This window comes from Dermacentor albipictus, chromosome 1 (assembly GCF_038994185.2).
Source record: "Dermacentor albipictus isolate Rhodes 1998 colony chromosome 1, USDA_Dalb.pri_finalv2, whole genome shotgun sequence".
NCBI lineage: Eukaryota > Metazoa > Arthropoda > Arachnida > Ixodida > Ixodidae > Dermacentor > Dermacentor albipictus.
In genome coordinates this window covers 240,801,661-240,814,427 of record NC_091821.1, presented here as the reverse complement: position 1 = coordinate 240,814,427, position 12,767 = coordinate 240,801,661, and the positions used below count along the sequence as shown (strand labels likewise).

Here is a 12,767-nt window from a genome sequence, read left to right as displayed (position 1 = left end):
AATTTACAGAATTTCTCACCTACACAGCAGATCAACAGGTAGAATAGCAATTTATTTCGTTTACTACACCCACACTTCAACAATATTTGTCTATAAAGTACGAATATGGCTCAACCAAGGCTATATTTTGCTTTCTTTTTGAAGTTACCAACATACACTTTGATGTGAGGGGATTGCACTAGACTGAAACTGCTCGCAGCCACAGTGACAAAGTTTACGCAAATCCATGTACTAACCATCATTTCCATGCCGGTTGAACCTCCATGCTTACAGCTCCCATCGACACAAGTGTAAGGGTCCCCTCTAGTAATCTTTGTAGGAAACTATGACAGGTGCCACAAGATACAATCATTATTGCGCACAAATGCCCTAGCTACAACTCAACAAGCATCATAGACGTCAGTGAGGCAAACATAACCAAGAAAGTCACCGTGACACCAAGTGGAACTAGGGCCCACCTGTGCAATACTTGCTGGCCTTCTAGGTCCACCTCATCTACAGGTATCTGTAGCACACGCTTCTTGGCATTAACGTGGTCTTCAATCATGCGTTTAGCTCCTGCCACATCTTCAGCGAACTTCGTGCTCACCAGGTCTTCTTTCATCATCTCTAGCCGCTCCAGCAGTTCGCTAGTTTTCCACAGAAATTTCTCCAAAGCCTATAATTAAAAATAGTTCAGCTTGAGTCAAAAAGTTAACCTTTAAACAATTTGCCTTACACAAAAGAAAAATTTAATAATATACACAGAGAGCCTTTTTACAACCAGTGACATGACTTTGAAGATGCCAATTCACATTTCATTTTTTTTCTCCCACCTAGTAATATGTTACAATGGGAGTTAAACGAAAGTATATACAGCCAGTCAGAGAAAAAGAAGACTAATACATGAGAAGTACAAATATTGTATCCAACCAATTGTTTAATAAGTATTCCACTCATGTTATACACAAGCTAGAAGAGACTAAAAGTCTGCTTACATATTAATTGACTCTCCAGATAATTATGCTAGCAGAAGTTCAAATAATCATGAAACTGATAGTGAGGAAGATAACCACTTTCTTATAATCACCTCAGTTATACTCTACAGTGTGTATAAATGAGGCATGATGGGTATGAGACGGGAAAATAGTGTTACCACGACTGTCACTGTTCACCTTTTTTGTTTAATGTTTTTATTTGCACAATCGAACCATTAACAAGCCGCAACAATGTCACTAAGTGAAGAGAGTCAAATAGCATGATTAGGAAAAAGCAGGGTTTCAAAGGGAAAAGGGATAAGAAAATAACTTTTGCAGGTATCACTTTGCCCTCTTTGAACATGACCGCACACACTTCACAGCCGATATATTGACTGCCAGGCTCAACATTCAATGCTTGGGCGAGGTAGTGAAAGAATGTGCCTTTGGTACCAGCATAAAGAAGTATAATGGTTACTGGTACTAACTGTAACACAAGTGGTATTAGTAATGGATAGCGCACAAAAAGCAGGACAGTATCCTGCACTGTGCATGCAGTCTTGCTTGTATTACACAGCAAGACTCCACATTTAGGTCAACCAGTTGATAATGCATTTAGCACAAATGCATAGAACAAATGACCTGACACAATCTTCTCACATTACACTACAAGGATAAACAAGGTTGATGAATCGATGGTGGGTAACATCCTAAAGCATTATTATTATTATTACTATTATTATTATTATTATTATTATTATTATTATTATTATTATTATTATTATTATTATTATTATTAAATATGGAAACATACAAGCACACAAAGGAAACAGGGAGGGAGCAAGCTGACAACTGCCACCAAGAGGAGTACAACGCCTGCCTACTCTGTTGTGAGGAGGGAATGAAAAGAGGAGAAGAAAATTGGAAAGAAAATAGGAAATAAACAAATGACAGAGACATGGACAAAAGAAAGCAGGAACACAGAAAAAATGTCTACAAACGGGAGGCCAAATCAGTTTTCTGCATGAAAGTTAGCAAGGTTCTATAGGCCTGGTCACGTTGGGCAGCACTCCCTCTCAGAAACGGGCAATCGTCAAGGGTCGCACCCTCGAGTCCAGTCAGTCCATAATCCTTAATTATCAGTGCACGTTGTGGGACGAATGCGGGACACTCCAATATAAGGTGCTCAAGTGTCTCACAGGAGCCACAGGACGTGCACGACGGACTGTCCATACGTCCTTGATGATACAAGCGTTCACGCACCAACACAGAGCCAACTCTTAATTTCACTAACAGCGCTCTGGCACTATAAGGCAAGCCATGGCCACGAACACAGGGAGGGAACAAGCCGTTTGCAACACAGTGGTCTGGGTGCTGCTTTAGGAGGTATGGGTGGATTAACACACAGGCGTTGTCAATCATGCAAGAAATTTCTGGGCAGTCACTCCCGTTGTGAGCACAGGTTGAAGTGAGGCGATCAGCCCCTTCATTTACAGCAATACCCATGTGCAAAGGTATCCACTGGGCAATGAGGGACACCCCACGAGAAGTAATTTTGTCAGCAGACTCTATTATACTGCAGAGAATTGGACTATTGGCATTCTTTCTCAACAGCCTGCTAAGGGCAGCGCGGGAGTCTGTAAGGATGACGACCTTCGATGTGCTCATTTCGTTCTGTATGTATGTCAGAGCAACATCAATTGCTGCCAGCTCTGCAGTTGTTGATGAAGATAGATGAGGTATTCAAAACACCCTTGTTATGCCAGTCAAAGGGCAGAAGAAAGCTGCTGCAGTCCCTTGAGCATCGCTGCTTACCGATACGACCGTAACTACGTTAAAGCAACATGCATGCTATAAGAGACGCAGTTTTAGTGGAAGGCTCCTGATTATTTTCTACCATCTGAGGTTCTTTAAGGTGAATTGAAAGCTTGGTACATGAAAGTTCTTGCATTCTGTCCTGAAGTGAATGCAGTTGCCATAGCCGGGAATTGAACCCATCGTCTCGTGCTTAGTAGTAGAATCCTATAGCAACTCAGCTGTCATGATGAATAATAAGAAAAAGGTAACACAATTAGCTCAAGGATAACCAATGCATAACCAAAATTTTCAAGCATCATTGGGCTGATCTCAGAAGCCTCAAGAGCTTGCCATCAAAGCTAGATGATTTGCTACTTTCATGCCGCTGTTTCACTTTTTGGTGTAATGCAGCCAACAGTATGAACTGTTTAAGTTCTTAAAGGAAGTTAGAATCATTGTAGACGAGACTCGCATATTCTGCACCATGCATACCTGGAATTTTCTACCATGTTAATCAAAGTATTATTAAAATAAATGTCCTTGTATAAGGTGTGAAATGGTTGCTGACACACATTTCTCTAACAAGCACTGTCCTTCCTCATCCTACAAAAGTATGCATGACAGATATAATGAAGATAATAGTGCTTATGAAGATAACAACGCTGATATTTGCCCATACAACCAACATAACTACACCTGCTGAAATGCACAATAATAAAAAAAAGCTTTAATGTACAATGTACTGACGGAATACTACGTATTTAATGAACAGTAGAAATTCAAAATCATTTGCGAACACCAGAATGAACTTTAACAAGCACAGGAGGTGACACAGAACTCAGACTGTCATTCTCACCATTCGCAGTTCAAGCCACTGGCCATGGTCATAAGGTAACGTCCCATCCAAGTCGACTGTAAGCTGCGATGGATCTATATATTTTGACAGTGCTTCTAGAGATATCATATTAGTCTGTAAAAAAAAACAAGAAATATATTACAAATTTATAGCCGAGCACATTTACACTAATGAAGGTTCATCTCCAGACACTGCACCAAATAAAAACAACAGTCGGTATTATAAAGTAAAAGAAGTCTCTGCAATGAAGAAAACGAAATCCGCGTCCGAGTTCTGTTGCTTTGGAAGATCAACATGAAACACTCACAGACCACCTTTCCAAACTTAATGCAGGGCACAGACATGCCACATACCTCAAATTTATATTTTGAACTGCCCATACTCGTCCTCTGCTTTTGCCAGAAGTTTTCAGGTTTGACTATGTACACAGCATGAATCTTTGCAGGGAAGTATTCCTGGGATAAATAACAGAGAACAGAGACATATGTTAGAGCCCAATATTGAAAGTGAGCACAAAAAAAAATACAAGAGAACTTGAAAATTATTGCTATGTACATGCTACTGAAACATGTTGACATACACTGCATGTTGTTTGCTGCCCCCTAAGGAACCTCCAGTAATATTTATTTTGTCATCAAATAACTAATTCATAATCACTGGTTAACTAACTTTATAAATTTATGGTTGATATCTCAATAGGAGGCTTTCAGAGAGCATTTGGAAACATGCTTCTGTTGTTTGTGGCACACTATCTTTAGGGTAGTCATTTCTTCCGCTTTTGAAATAAAGCCTACAAAATTTCACAAACACCGACGTGGCTGCCCATTTCCACATCCCAGTAGTATTGCACTCAAACACAGGAATTAACTTAAACATGTTCCATGCTGAACCAGGCTAGATTAAAGGGACACTAAAGCGAAACAATAAATCAGATTAGACTAACGAAACATTGTTTGAGAACCCTGCAGGCAGTTATTTCAAAAAAATAGTTTGATTATTAGATGAGAAAATGAATGTCCAAGTATCAGTATGTGAATTTTGCGCCGAAACCCCAGCGCCGGTACGTCAGCGTGATGTCAGGGATTCCAAAGTATGTTTTCACATTTAGGCCACGTTGGCTGAACAAAGGTTCCCGAAGCTTGCCATGTTTAATATTTGGTTCCTTTAGAACACAATGTAGTCAATCTGTACCACTATATATAATTAGTAGGCCCTAGAAGATGCCATCAAAATCAAAGACGTCACAGCCCCAAGGTGCAGGAACTTAAGTAGGCGTCGCCACCCGTATTTCGTTCTTGCGCTTTTTCTGGCTTACCAAACGTGTTATCGTTGTAAGAGTGGTGTTTTTGGTGTTGTATAACGGTAATTTACTGATGCAGAAGAAATCATTTTTAACTTTAGTGTCCCTTTAAAGGGCAGCTGAAGCACTTTTTAAAATAAGTGAGCTTTCAGCGAATTATTATAGTTTTTCATCCCCTGAATACGAAAACAATAGCTTGACAGGTTAGAAGTCACTGCTACTCGCTTTTTTTAGCAATAACAAGCTGCAGTGTCTGTGGGAGACGCCGCGTAATGGTCGATTGGCTCTGATGGCGAAGACAGTCGTGACGTCATCTTAGGTATCGGCGAGGTGCGAGATTTGAATAGAGCACTCATGTGACCCCGGTATTGACGTCATCTTCCTGCCCCGTCTTTCACCACCACGCTTGGCGTGCGAGGAGGGGTGGAGCTTCAACGAAAATTTAAAACGGCGATTGCAGAGCTGCTACATGCATAATAAAGAAAATAAGTTTAGGAGTTAATTTACAGTAGGGCAGCCTTCCAAACTGCCATAAACCTACCAATTCTAAAACCTCTTCAGCTTCCCTTTAAATCAATTTGGCAGGGCATTTATATTGGTATAGCCAGTAAATTCCTGCTAGTGGCAAGCTTTTTGTTTAGCCTGTACAACACAGATGTTGAGAAAGATAAGCAATCTATTAAAGCCACATTTTCCAGAAATATAGCAGAGACTATTGATCTGCCATCAAACTAACCCAAATAGCAACACGAATGTTGTGGCCGACTCAAAAATAGGAGACCTGTCATATTTATGGATGAGACTGGCCATTGTACAGACTGAATTAGTTTGTTTACCATGCACCTGAGGACAGCATTGCTGTGAAATGCAAATAGGAAGCTGGATCTACTTTTCTAGAAACTTAGGAGGCATATCTCTTTTCTTTTTCAGACACAGAAAAAAGGCCTATGGCAAAGGCAAGGCACCACAAACCATCAAAACATGTGTTTTCTAAAGTACTCCACGTACCTTGCATTGACATATTGACTGTAAATTTTCACGTTAAGAAGTCAGTTCATCATTAAATTGGAATTAAGGAGAAGACAAAAAATAATTTAGGCTCTACTGGTTGGTTGGTTGGCTGGTTGGTTGGTTGAAAAACTTTATTGACGTCCTGCAAGGCATGCGTTAGCATTAAGAACATATAGCAAGTTTCATCAGTATAGAATGCTGCTTTTCACTTCATGCATGTTAGCTGGGACAGCCTGTACATGTACCAAACACAGATACATGCCTGGAGAACTTTAAGGATTGGTTTCACCGTAGCCCAGGTGGCTCCTCGCATGTCAATTACCACAGAGAAGCCAAGTTCTCTAGCTTCCTCACTGAAAAAGAGCAGAGATTTAACTTTAGAACGAAACAATCCCTTTTCAAGCAAACATGTACGGTGAGCACAGCGTCATGCCAACCTTACCAAGGAATGCTAGACAGGTAGGTTAAAACCTTGCGCATTTCTTCCGGTTTTAGCCGATCCGGTCTAGACCTAGCTGGGAAGGTGAGGACTGGACCTCCTCGAAGGTCTCGGCCACCTAGAAAAGGCAAGCAAGGTGCAGGATCAAAGAAGAAAGGTTATGGGACATTCATTAACCTTGAATTAGCCACCTCACATGCAGCACAATCATGTGGAAAAATACATAAGTTTCAATACAACTCCTTTACAACATAATAAAGTCAACAAGAAAAAAATGGCAAAAAGTGCTTCAAACAAGTATGCTCGCAATTTTAGGGATACGATACATTAAATAAAAGAATATAAAACAACATGCCCTATTTGGCAAGTATGGTGTGCACAACATCCATTCCACATTCTTTTGTTGGTGTGAGCATGACTGCCAAGGTAATGCACACCCTCCTATTCTTTCTTTCTTTTATTCTGTGTCATGCAAGCACCAGCCAGAAAGCTGGTCAGAATCTTATGGTTCAGAAAAAGATGAAAGCTCCTTTCTTAAAGAAAGATGTTTGAATGCGAAGCTTTCCCCCAATGCAAACTGAATCAAAGTCAAAGTCCAAGCCAACGACCACACAATGAACCCAAGAAATGCTGAGCGACCCGATGCTATGCATATGTGATTTCATTACTTGTTTAGGATTGTATTTTATTAATGTTGAAGTTGACTGAAGACACATTTTGTTAAGTTGCATAGCCTTTATTTTAGATCATGTGGCCATTGATTACACGCACACACTCACACTTTCACGGACGACTCTACGCCTGCGTTCACATATGGCAGCCTCTTTTTCTGCTGTGCGCTGCACCTGCAGCCTACCCATGGTGACGGCCAAGAATGCATTGCGTGACGCGTGTAATTCAATGCAGATATATACAATTCATCTGGGTAGCGTGGCATTCAACCATCTTTCTTTAAGAACGGGGCCGATTTTTTTCTCTTTTTTTTTCTTCCAGATCCTAAGACGAGCCCATGTTCATGCGCGCACTTGCTGTCTCCAATAAGCAGGGAAGCTCAGTTAATCGCGACAGGGGTGGTGTCATGCCTAGCAGACCCAACTTGCGCTTCCAGTGAACTTTGTACGCATGCGCTACTCTTGGTTAACTCGTCGCTTCGCGCCGTTATCAGGCACTGATCGGTTGGCCAGTCGACGCTGGTGCGCTACTGTGAATGTAAACTGTAGTGTTCTACGCAGATGTGTAAGTTGGCTTTCCTGCAGTGTGTTTTCGGCACTCACGGACGAATCAGTGAGACAGAGAAAGCTTCGCTTTAAAATGGCAAACTCAGCGACCATTAGCATGTGAATACAAATCACAGGCTAGCACAAATGTCACCTTATTAGGTTGTCTCACCAAGCCAGACACAGGCCCTTATACATTCCTGAGCCTATCCCCTTCTGTTGCCACCACCAACAGCTAGCTGATAATGAGAAGGTGTGTGACAATATTATGGTACAACAGCCATCCCAGCAAGGAAAGTTTGGTAGACAGTAGATGCATTAACCTGCACTCTTGGTACCAACCTATTTACTTTGTGAAAACACATTGATTTCATGCAGCTCTACAGCACATATTTCATTACTATTCTACACACACGTCAATCTCAATGACAAAATCTGGAGAAGCCCTAGTTCATGAGGAATGTTGAAAAAAAAAACTTCAGCCTTCAGCCTTTCAGCTGACACATGGTCAATCCAATACTTAAGCCATTTTATGAATTGAATACACCGGACCACAATGTTTATTTAGGCACACATACGATGGGATCTGTCAGCATTTGGTACACCTGTTAGCAATGGGAACATCAAGTTTGCTTTGACGTATAGATTCAAACCTGACATGTAAACATTAGGAACGTTCGAATAGTGAAATTTCTTAATCAAATCGAATATGATTGTTTGAGAATACCAATATTCAAATACTGAATTGAATATAGAATATTTTCACACTTACAGACGCAGTGAAATATGAATTTTTCATGGAGTTTATGTGGTACAACATGAGGCCTATACACATTATCTGACACATGTGCGCAATACCATTCACAATTGAACATCCAGATGATTGAGGTGTTTGTAAATGAGAAACAACTGCTTTCAGTTATCTAGAACATCATGACAATGGTCACAATGAAAAAGGGGCACAGCATGTCACCAGGTGCACATACAAAGCTGTGTTTGTTGAAGCAGAGCAGCATTCAATACAACTCTTTCACAATAAAATAACGCCAGCAAGAAAAACACGGCCAAAAGTGGATGCAAATATGGTGAGATTGGTCAAATAATACACTAAGAAAACAGATTTGTATATAGGCTCCCTAAATGCAAGCCATTTTTATAGAATGACTGGAAATTGTTGAGCAGAAGTTATCTGCCCCACGCATTCGCTCAGGAACTGGTGCCTCTGCACAGCAGCCACTGCTTTCTTTCATAACAGTTTTCACTTGCATCAATCTCTGCTCCTCAAGACCATTAAGTGTTAAGTGTTATCCCTCGTATTAACAAAAGAAAGAATAAATATTAAACAATTTCAAATAGTGAAGTTACGGGAGTGCATGAGCTACAGAACAATGTGTTTTATCTCAACATCTTCCTATAATTCATGAAGAACCCAACACTCAAAAACAGCGAAATGACTTATGCAACTGCTGTGAATGTAGGCAACACAAACCTGGTAGTTTTCATGTAAAAGTGTGGAAGCCAAACATATAAAGAAAAACAGCAAGTGCAATAGTAATAAAAGCTCAGTCAGTGAAATAGAAAAATAAAAAGCAAACATTTATCATATATGTTACGCAAGGCTTCAGAGCCCAAAAGGTCAAAAGATGTTTACCTGGCTCGAGCTATTATGCCTGGCAGTAGCAAGGTGCAATAGTGTAATACCTGATATACAGCAAAGATAAATTTTCATCATTCAAGGAAGTAGACTGCCTCAATGTTCTCTTCATGAGCACATTACAGAAAGTGGCCCCACATATTACATTTATTCCAGATCATAGCTTCACTGATACTCAGCGACTCTTTTGCTGAATGACAGGCATCTGTTACTTAAAATTTTGTCAGAGTTTACACTAATATGGGTATTACGTGGTAACAATTTCGACCACAACTAAGCCCGAACGGGACTGGATCTCTCAATCATGACTGGTGCAAGCTGTGGGAGCAAGCCCATCACGGTCGAGAATTTCAATCAGGATCGGGCTTGAAGTGGCAGCGTAACACCGGCAAAACTTATAAATAAGCCACTTTATGCCACAACTTAAGATAGCGCTATAGTGGCTAAAAGCAGCAAAAACCAAATGCTGTCAAAAGTTTTCCTCAAGCAACCACTCAAGCACAACCTACCAACACACACGATTGTAATGCATGTGCAGTTACATACAGGAGTTACATACAGGTCAACACCATCATACAAGAAAATAGCAACAAAGGTCCCACAGAAACATTTCTGAAAAGCAGCCCCCTTGCACAGAAATAATCATCACACATGTATGTTCCTGAATGTTGCTTAGGTGCAAGAATGCCTAACAATTATACCCAAGTACTGTGCACCATTCACTAACTGCTACATACACTTTCTTTGGCCTGACATGTCGCATTATGAATACGCTCATCATTCTTGGGAAACGGTATAACAAAGTGATTTTTTTATTATGACCAACACCACATACAAGAATCAAGTGTCTGCACAAGGTCAACTGCGACCTGTCTGCAACAAAAACTGTCCGAGTCGAGCACAACAAAGTGAAAGGTGTAAATGGGTCTCAAAGTTTGTTTGTTTCCTACATGAGAAAAAAAAAAGCTACGAACACTGACCAGATAATATGATGAGCCGCTCCTGCAAGAGGGGTAGTAGTTCATGTGCTCCCTCCATCATCCTTGAGGACCCTGAAAAAAGCACAAACCGGTGTGTCTTCCCTTCAGCATTAATTAGCCCTAGACATATTAAGCGTTTAATGAGTAAATACTGCCTGTTGTTAATGTAAATTTTATTCCTGGGAGAACACTAAGAATATAGAATGACACAGGCTCGCGAGGCAGTAGATATCGTTTAGCCAGTTATCAACAGCGGAAAAGAAATTTCAAGAACTGTCCAAAAACAGGTGCGCTTTGACACTGTCTGCACGGGTATAATGCCAGACGTCACATAGACAACACTACACTTCAACCCAACGTTGCCGAAAGTATTAACTGCAGCCTGTCATTCAATAAGTACTCTAGCAGTTGTCGCTTTGCAAACGGAAAACGCACATGCTACTTTTGTAACGAACCAGACGCGATTACTAATTTTAATCACGCTGTGCGCTCCGTCGTCTGCGTCACGACAGCTGAATTTAATCGTTTGCAAAGTCGAATACGGCCCAAAACTGCACGCACGATTTCGCCAGATACATATTCTAGTGAAATGCAAAGCAACATCGTGACACGAGATGTGTGTCAAGAGCACGCGCAACACATAGGAGCAATGTAGCCACAGATGAGAGCCACAGAACAGCTGAACAAAATAAGATGCGGCAGTAGCAGTAAAAACGCATAACGGTATTCCAACGCGCCACAAGAAACCTCTTAATATTAACTACTACACGTCCATCAGTCGCTACATTGCCTTCATAATACCACACTTTAGGCGTCAGTACTTAAGCCAGACGGTGTAAAATGTTCATACGATTATTTTTTTCTCCTCTCTCCCTCGCTCTCGTCATGTGCAGCTTCGCTAAGCATTCACGGCTGTCAACACCATAAATGCATGATGTGATTATAATGGATGGCAACAATTGTACAGAGAAAATAGGCCAACAGAAACTTCTCGTACAGTTCTTTTCTTCACGCCTGTTAAGAAGGCAGTTCGCCTTTCTGCATCGGAAGGCAAATCAGACTACGAAGGATCGATCTGACATGTAGTACCGTTAGGCTAGAGCAGAACTCTGCGCTTACTCTTCGCTGTACAAAAGATCCTTACCAGGCTTGTAGCGAAAAGCTCCGTCGCTGTCGACTGGACCATCAGTAGATGACTTGGTCGCACACATCACCTATCTATGTTAACCAAAACATCATGATGACGCGTGAAAATAGGGAGAGCTCCAATATTGCACTTCAAAATACAGCATCACTAATCGGCCATGTTTACATCCATCGCCGCTCCTGTCACCATTGGTCGATAAATCAAAGACTTGTTTTATATCCAAATAAATATCACAACAATAAACTGTGGTAAATACTGTTGTTAAATAATTAGACAGTAAAAACGCATTTTTATGACTCGGCATCTTATATTCTTGGAAACGCGGTTCATATTAGGTGCGGAGCTGCCGGCAGTAAGCATCAGAAACCAAAAATACCCAACACCTGACATGCGGGTCCTAGTGCAGCGTGCAGCTGTTAATTGTGCGTTTTTATGGCATTCAAACCTTTCTGACCGTCGTATAATCGGCTTTTTGACATTTCTAGCGTTTCATCTGAACGCTATTTACACGTAGCTAGATTTTTAAGTGTTTTGAATGCTTTAGTACCGCGTTGATCACTATCTGTATGAATTGAGTGCGAAATTTCCATTGGCGTTTCGTTGTTATTATCATTGCTTGCCCTGCCTGTTCTTGGTGTTGCAACGAAATATTAGACAGTTTGAAGCCTGTTGGGAAGCAAAAGAGGGGAGCGGCACGGAGTGCGCGAACTGTATGGTTGCTGACTGCGTTCGATTGTACTTGATCCCTCTGAACTGTAATGTTGCCTGTTGCATAAATCAACTTAATTGTCCCCCAGAATTGTGGCAAGTTGAATAGGCAGATTGTTGGTTGTTTGCGTGGAAATAGATCCGACTGTCTCCCTCCCTGATGGTAACATCTAGCAATTGCGTCCAGTCGGAGCAGAAGCAACATCCTCATGGAAAAACGTCGATCATCTGGAGGCCTCTTTGGATGGGGCGCTAGTACCATATGTGCCATATACAATATACGTACCTTTCGGGCTGCAAAATGAGACTTGGAAGAGTTTGCGCAAATGCTGGACGAAGTACGCAGACTAAGTACCGTGGACAGATTTGTGCCATACCTACCAAGTATCTATACTATATAAGTTCGCGCGGTGGGCGACTCATGCCGCGCGCACAAAAAATAAGCGCTATGTCAACGTCTAAAATAAAAAAAAAATCATGAATAACATCTCCTCATTTTTTGCTTTTCATAGAGCTCGTGTCGCACATTTTTCGCGCGGCTTCACAGGTTCGCTTGCGGAGCACAGATATAGACGAGCACCAGTTGGTCATGGTTAAGCTTCACCGCACAGCCAATATGCACGTGCTAATGCTTTAGCACGCACGAATCGGCAAATCCACAGCACGTGTTTATTAGAGGTTTTAGTTTTTTTGCTATCATAA

The 12,767-nt window shown here is 41.2% G+C and overlaps 1 protein-coding gene across 3 annotated transcripts in view; it reads right to left on the bottom strand.

The window, feature by feature from the left end:
- Window positions 1–11,528, bottom strand: part of trio (trio Rho guanine nucleotide exchange factor) — a 254,652-nt gene extending 243,124 nt beyond the window's left edge. For all 3 annotated transcript variants that reach the window (XM_065431400.1, XM_065431401.1, XM_065431403.1), the window contains exons 1-7: window positions 11,355–11,528; window positions 10,211–10,282; window positions 6,363–6,477; window positions 6,183–6,273; window positions 3,963–4,064; window positions 3,610–3,723; window positions 459–658 (exon numbers count right to left, since the gene is read on the bottom strand). In XM_065431400.1, coding sequence (XP_065287472.1) covers window positions 459–658; window positions 3,610–3,723; window positions 3,963–4,064; window positions 6,183–6,273; window positions 6,363–6,477; window positions 10,211–10,282; window positions 11,355–11,421 — 761 coding nt within the window. In that variant the 5' untranslated portion in view covers window positions 11,422–11,528. The remainder of the gene's footprint in view (window positions 1–458; window positions 659–3,609; window positions 3,724–3,962; window positions 4,065–6,182; window positions 6,274–6,362; window positions 6,478–10,210; window positions 10,283–11,354) is intronic.
- Window positions 11,529–12,767: the final 1,239 nt, after the last annotated feature.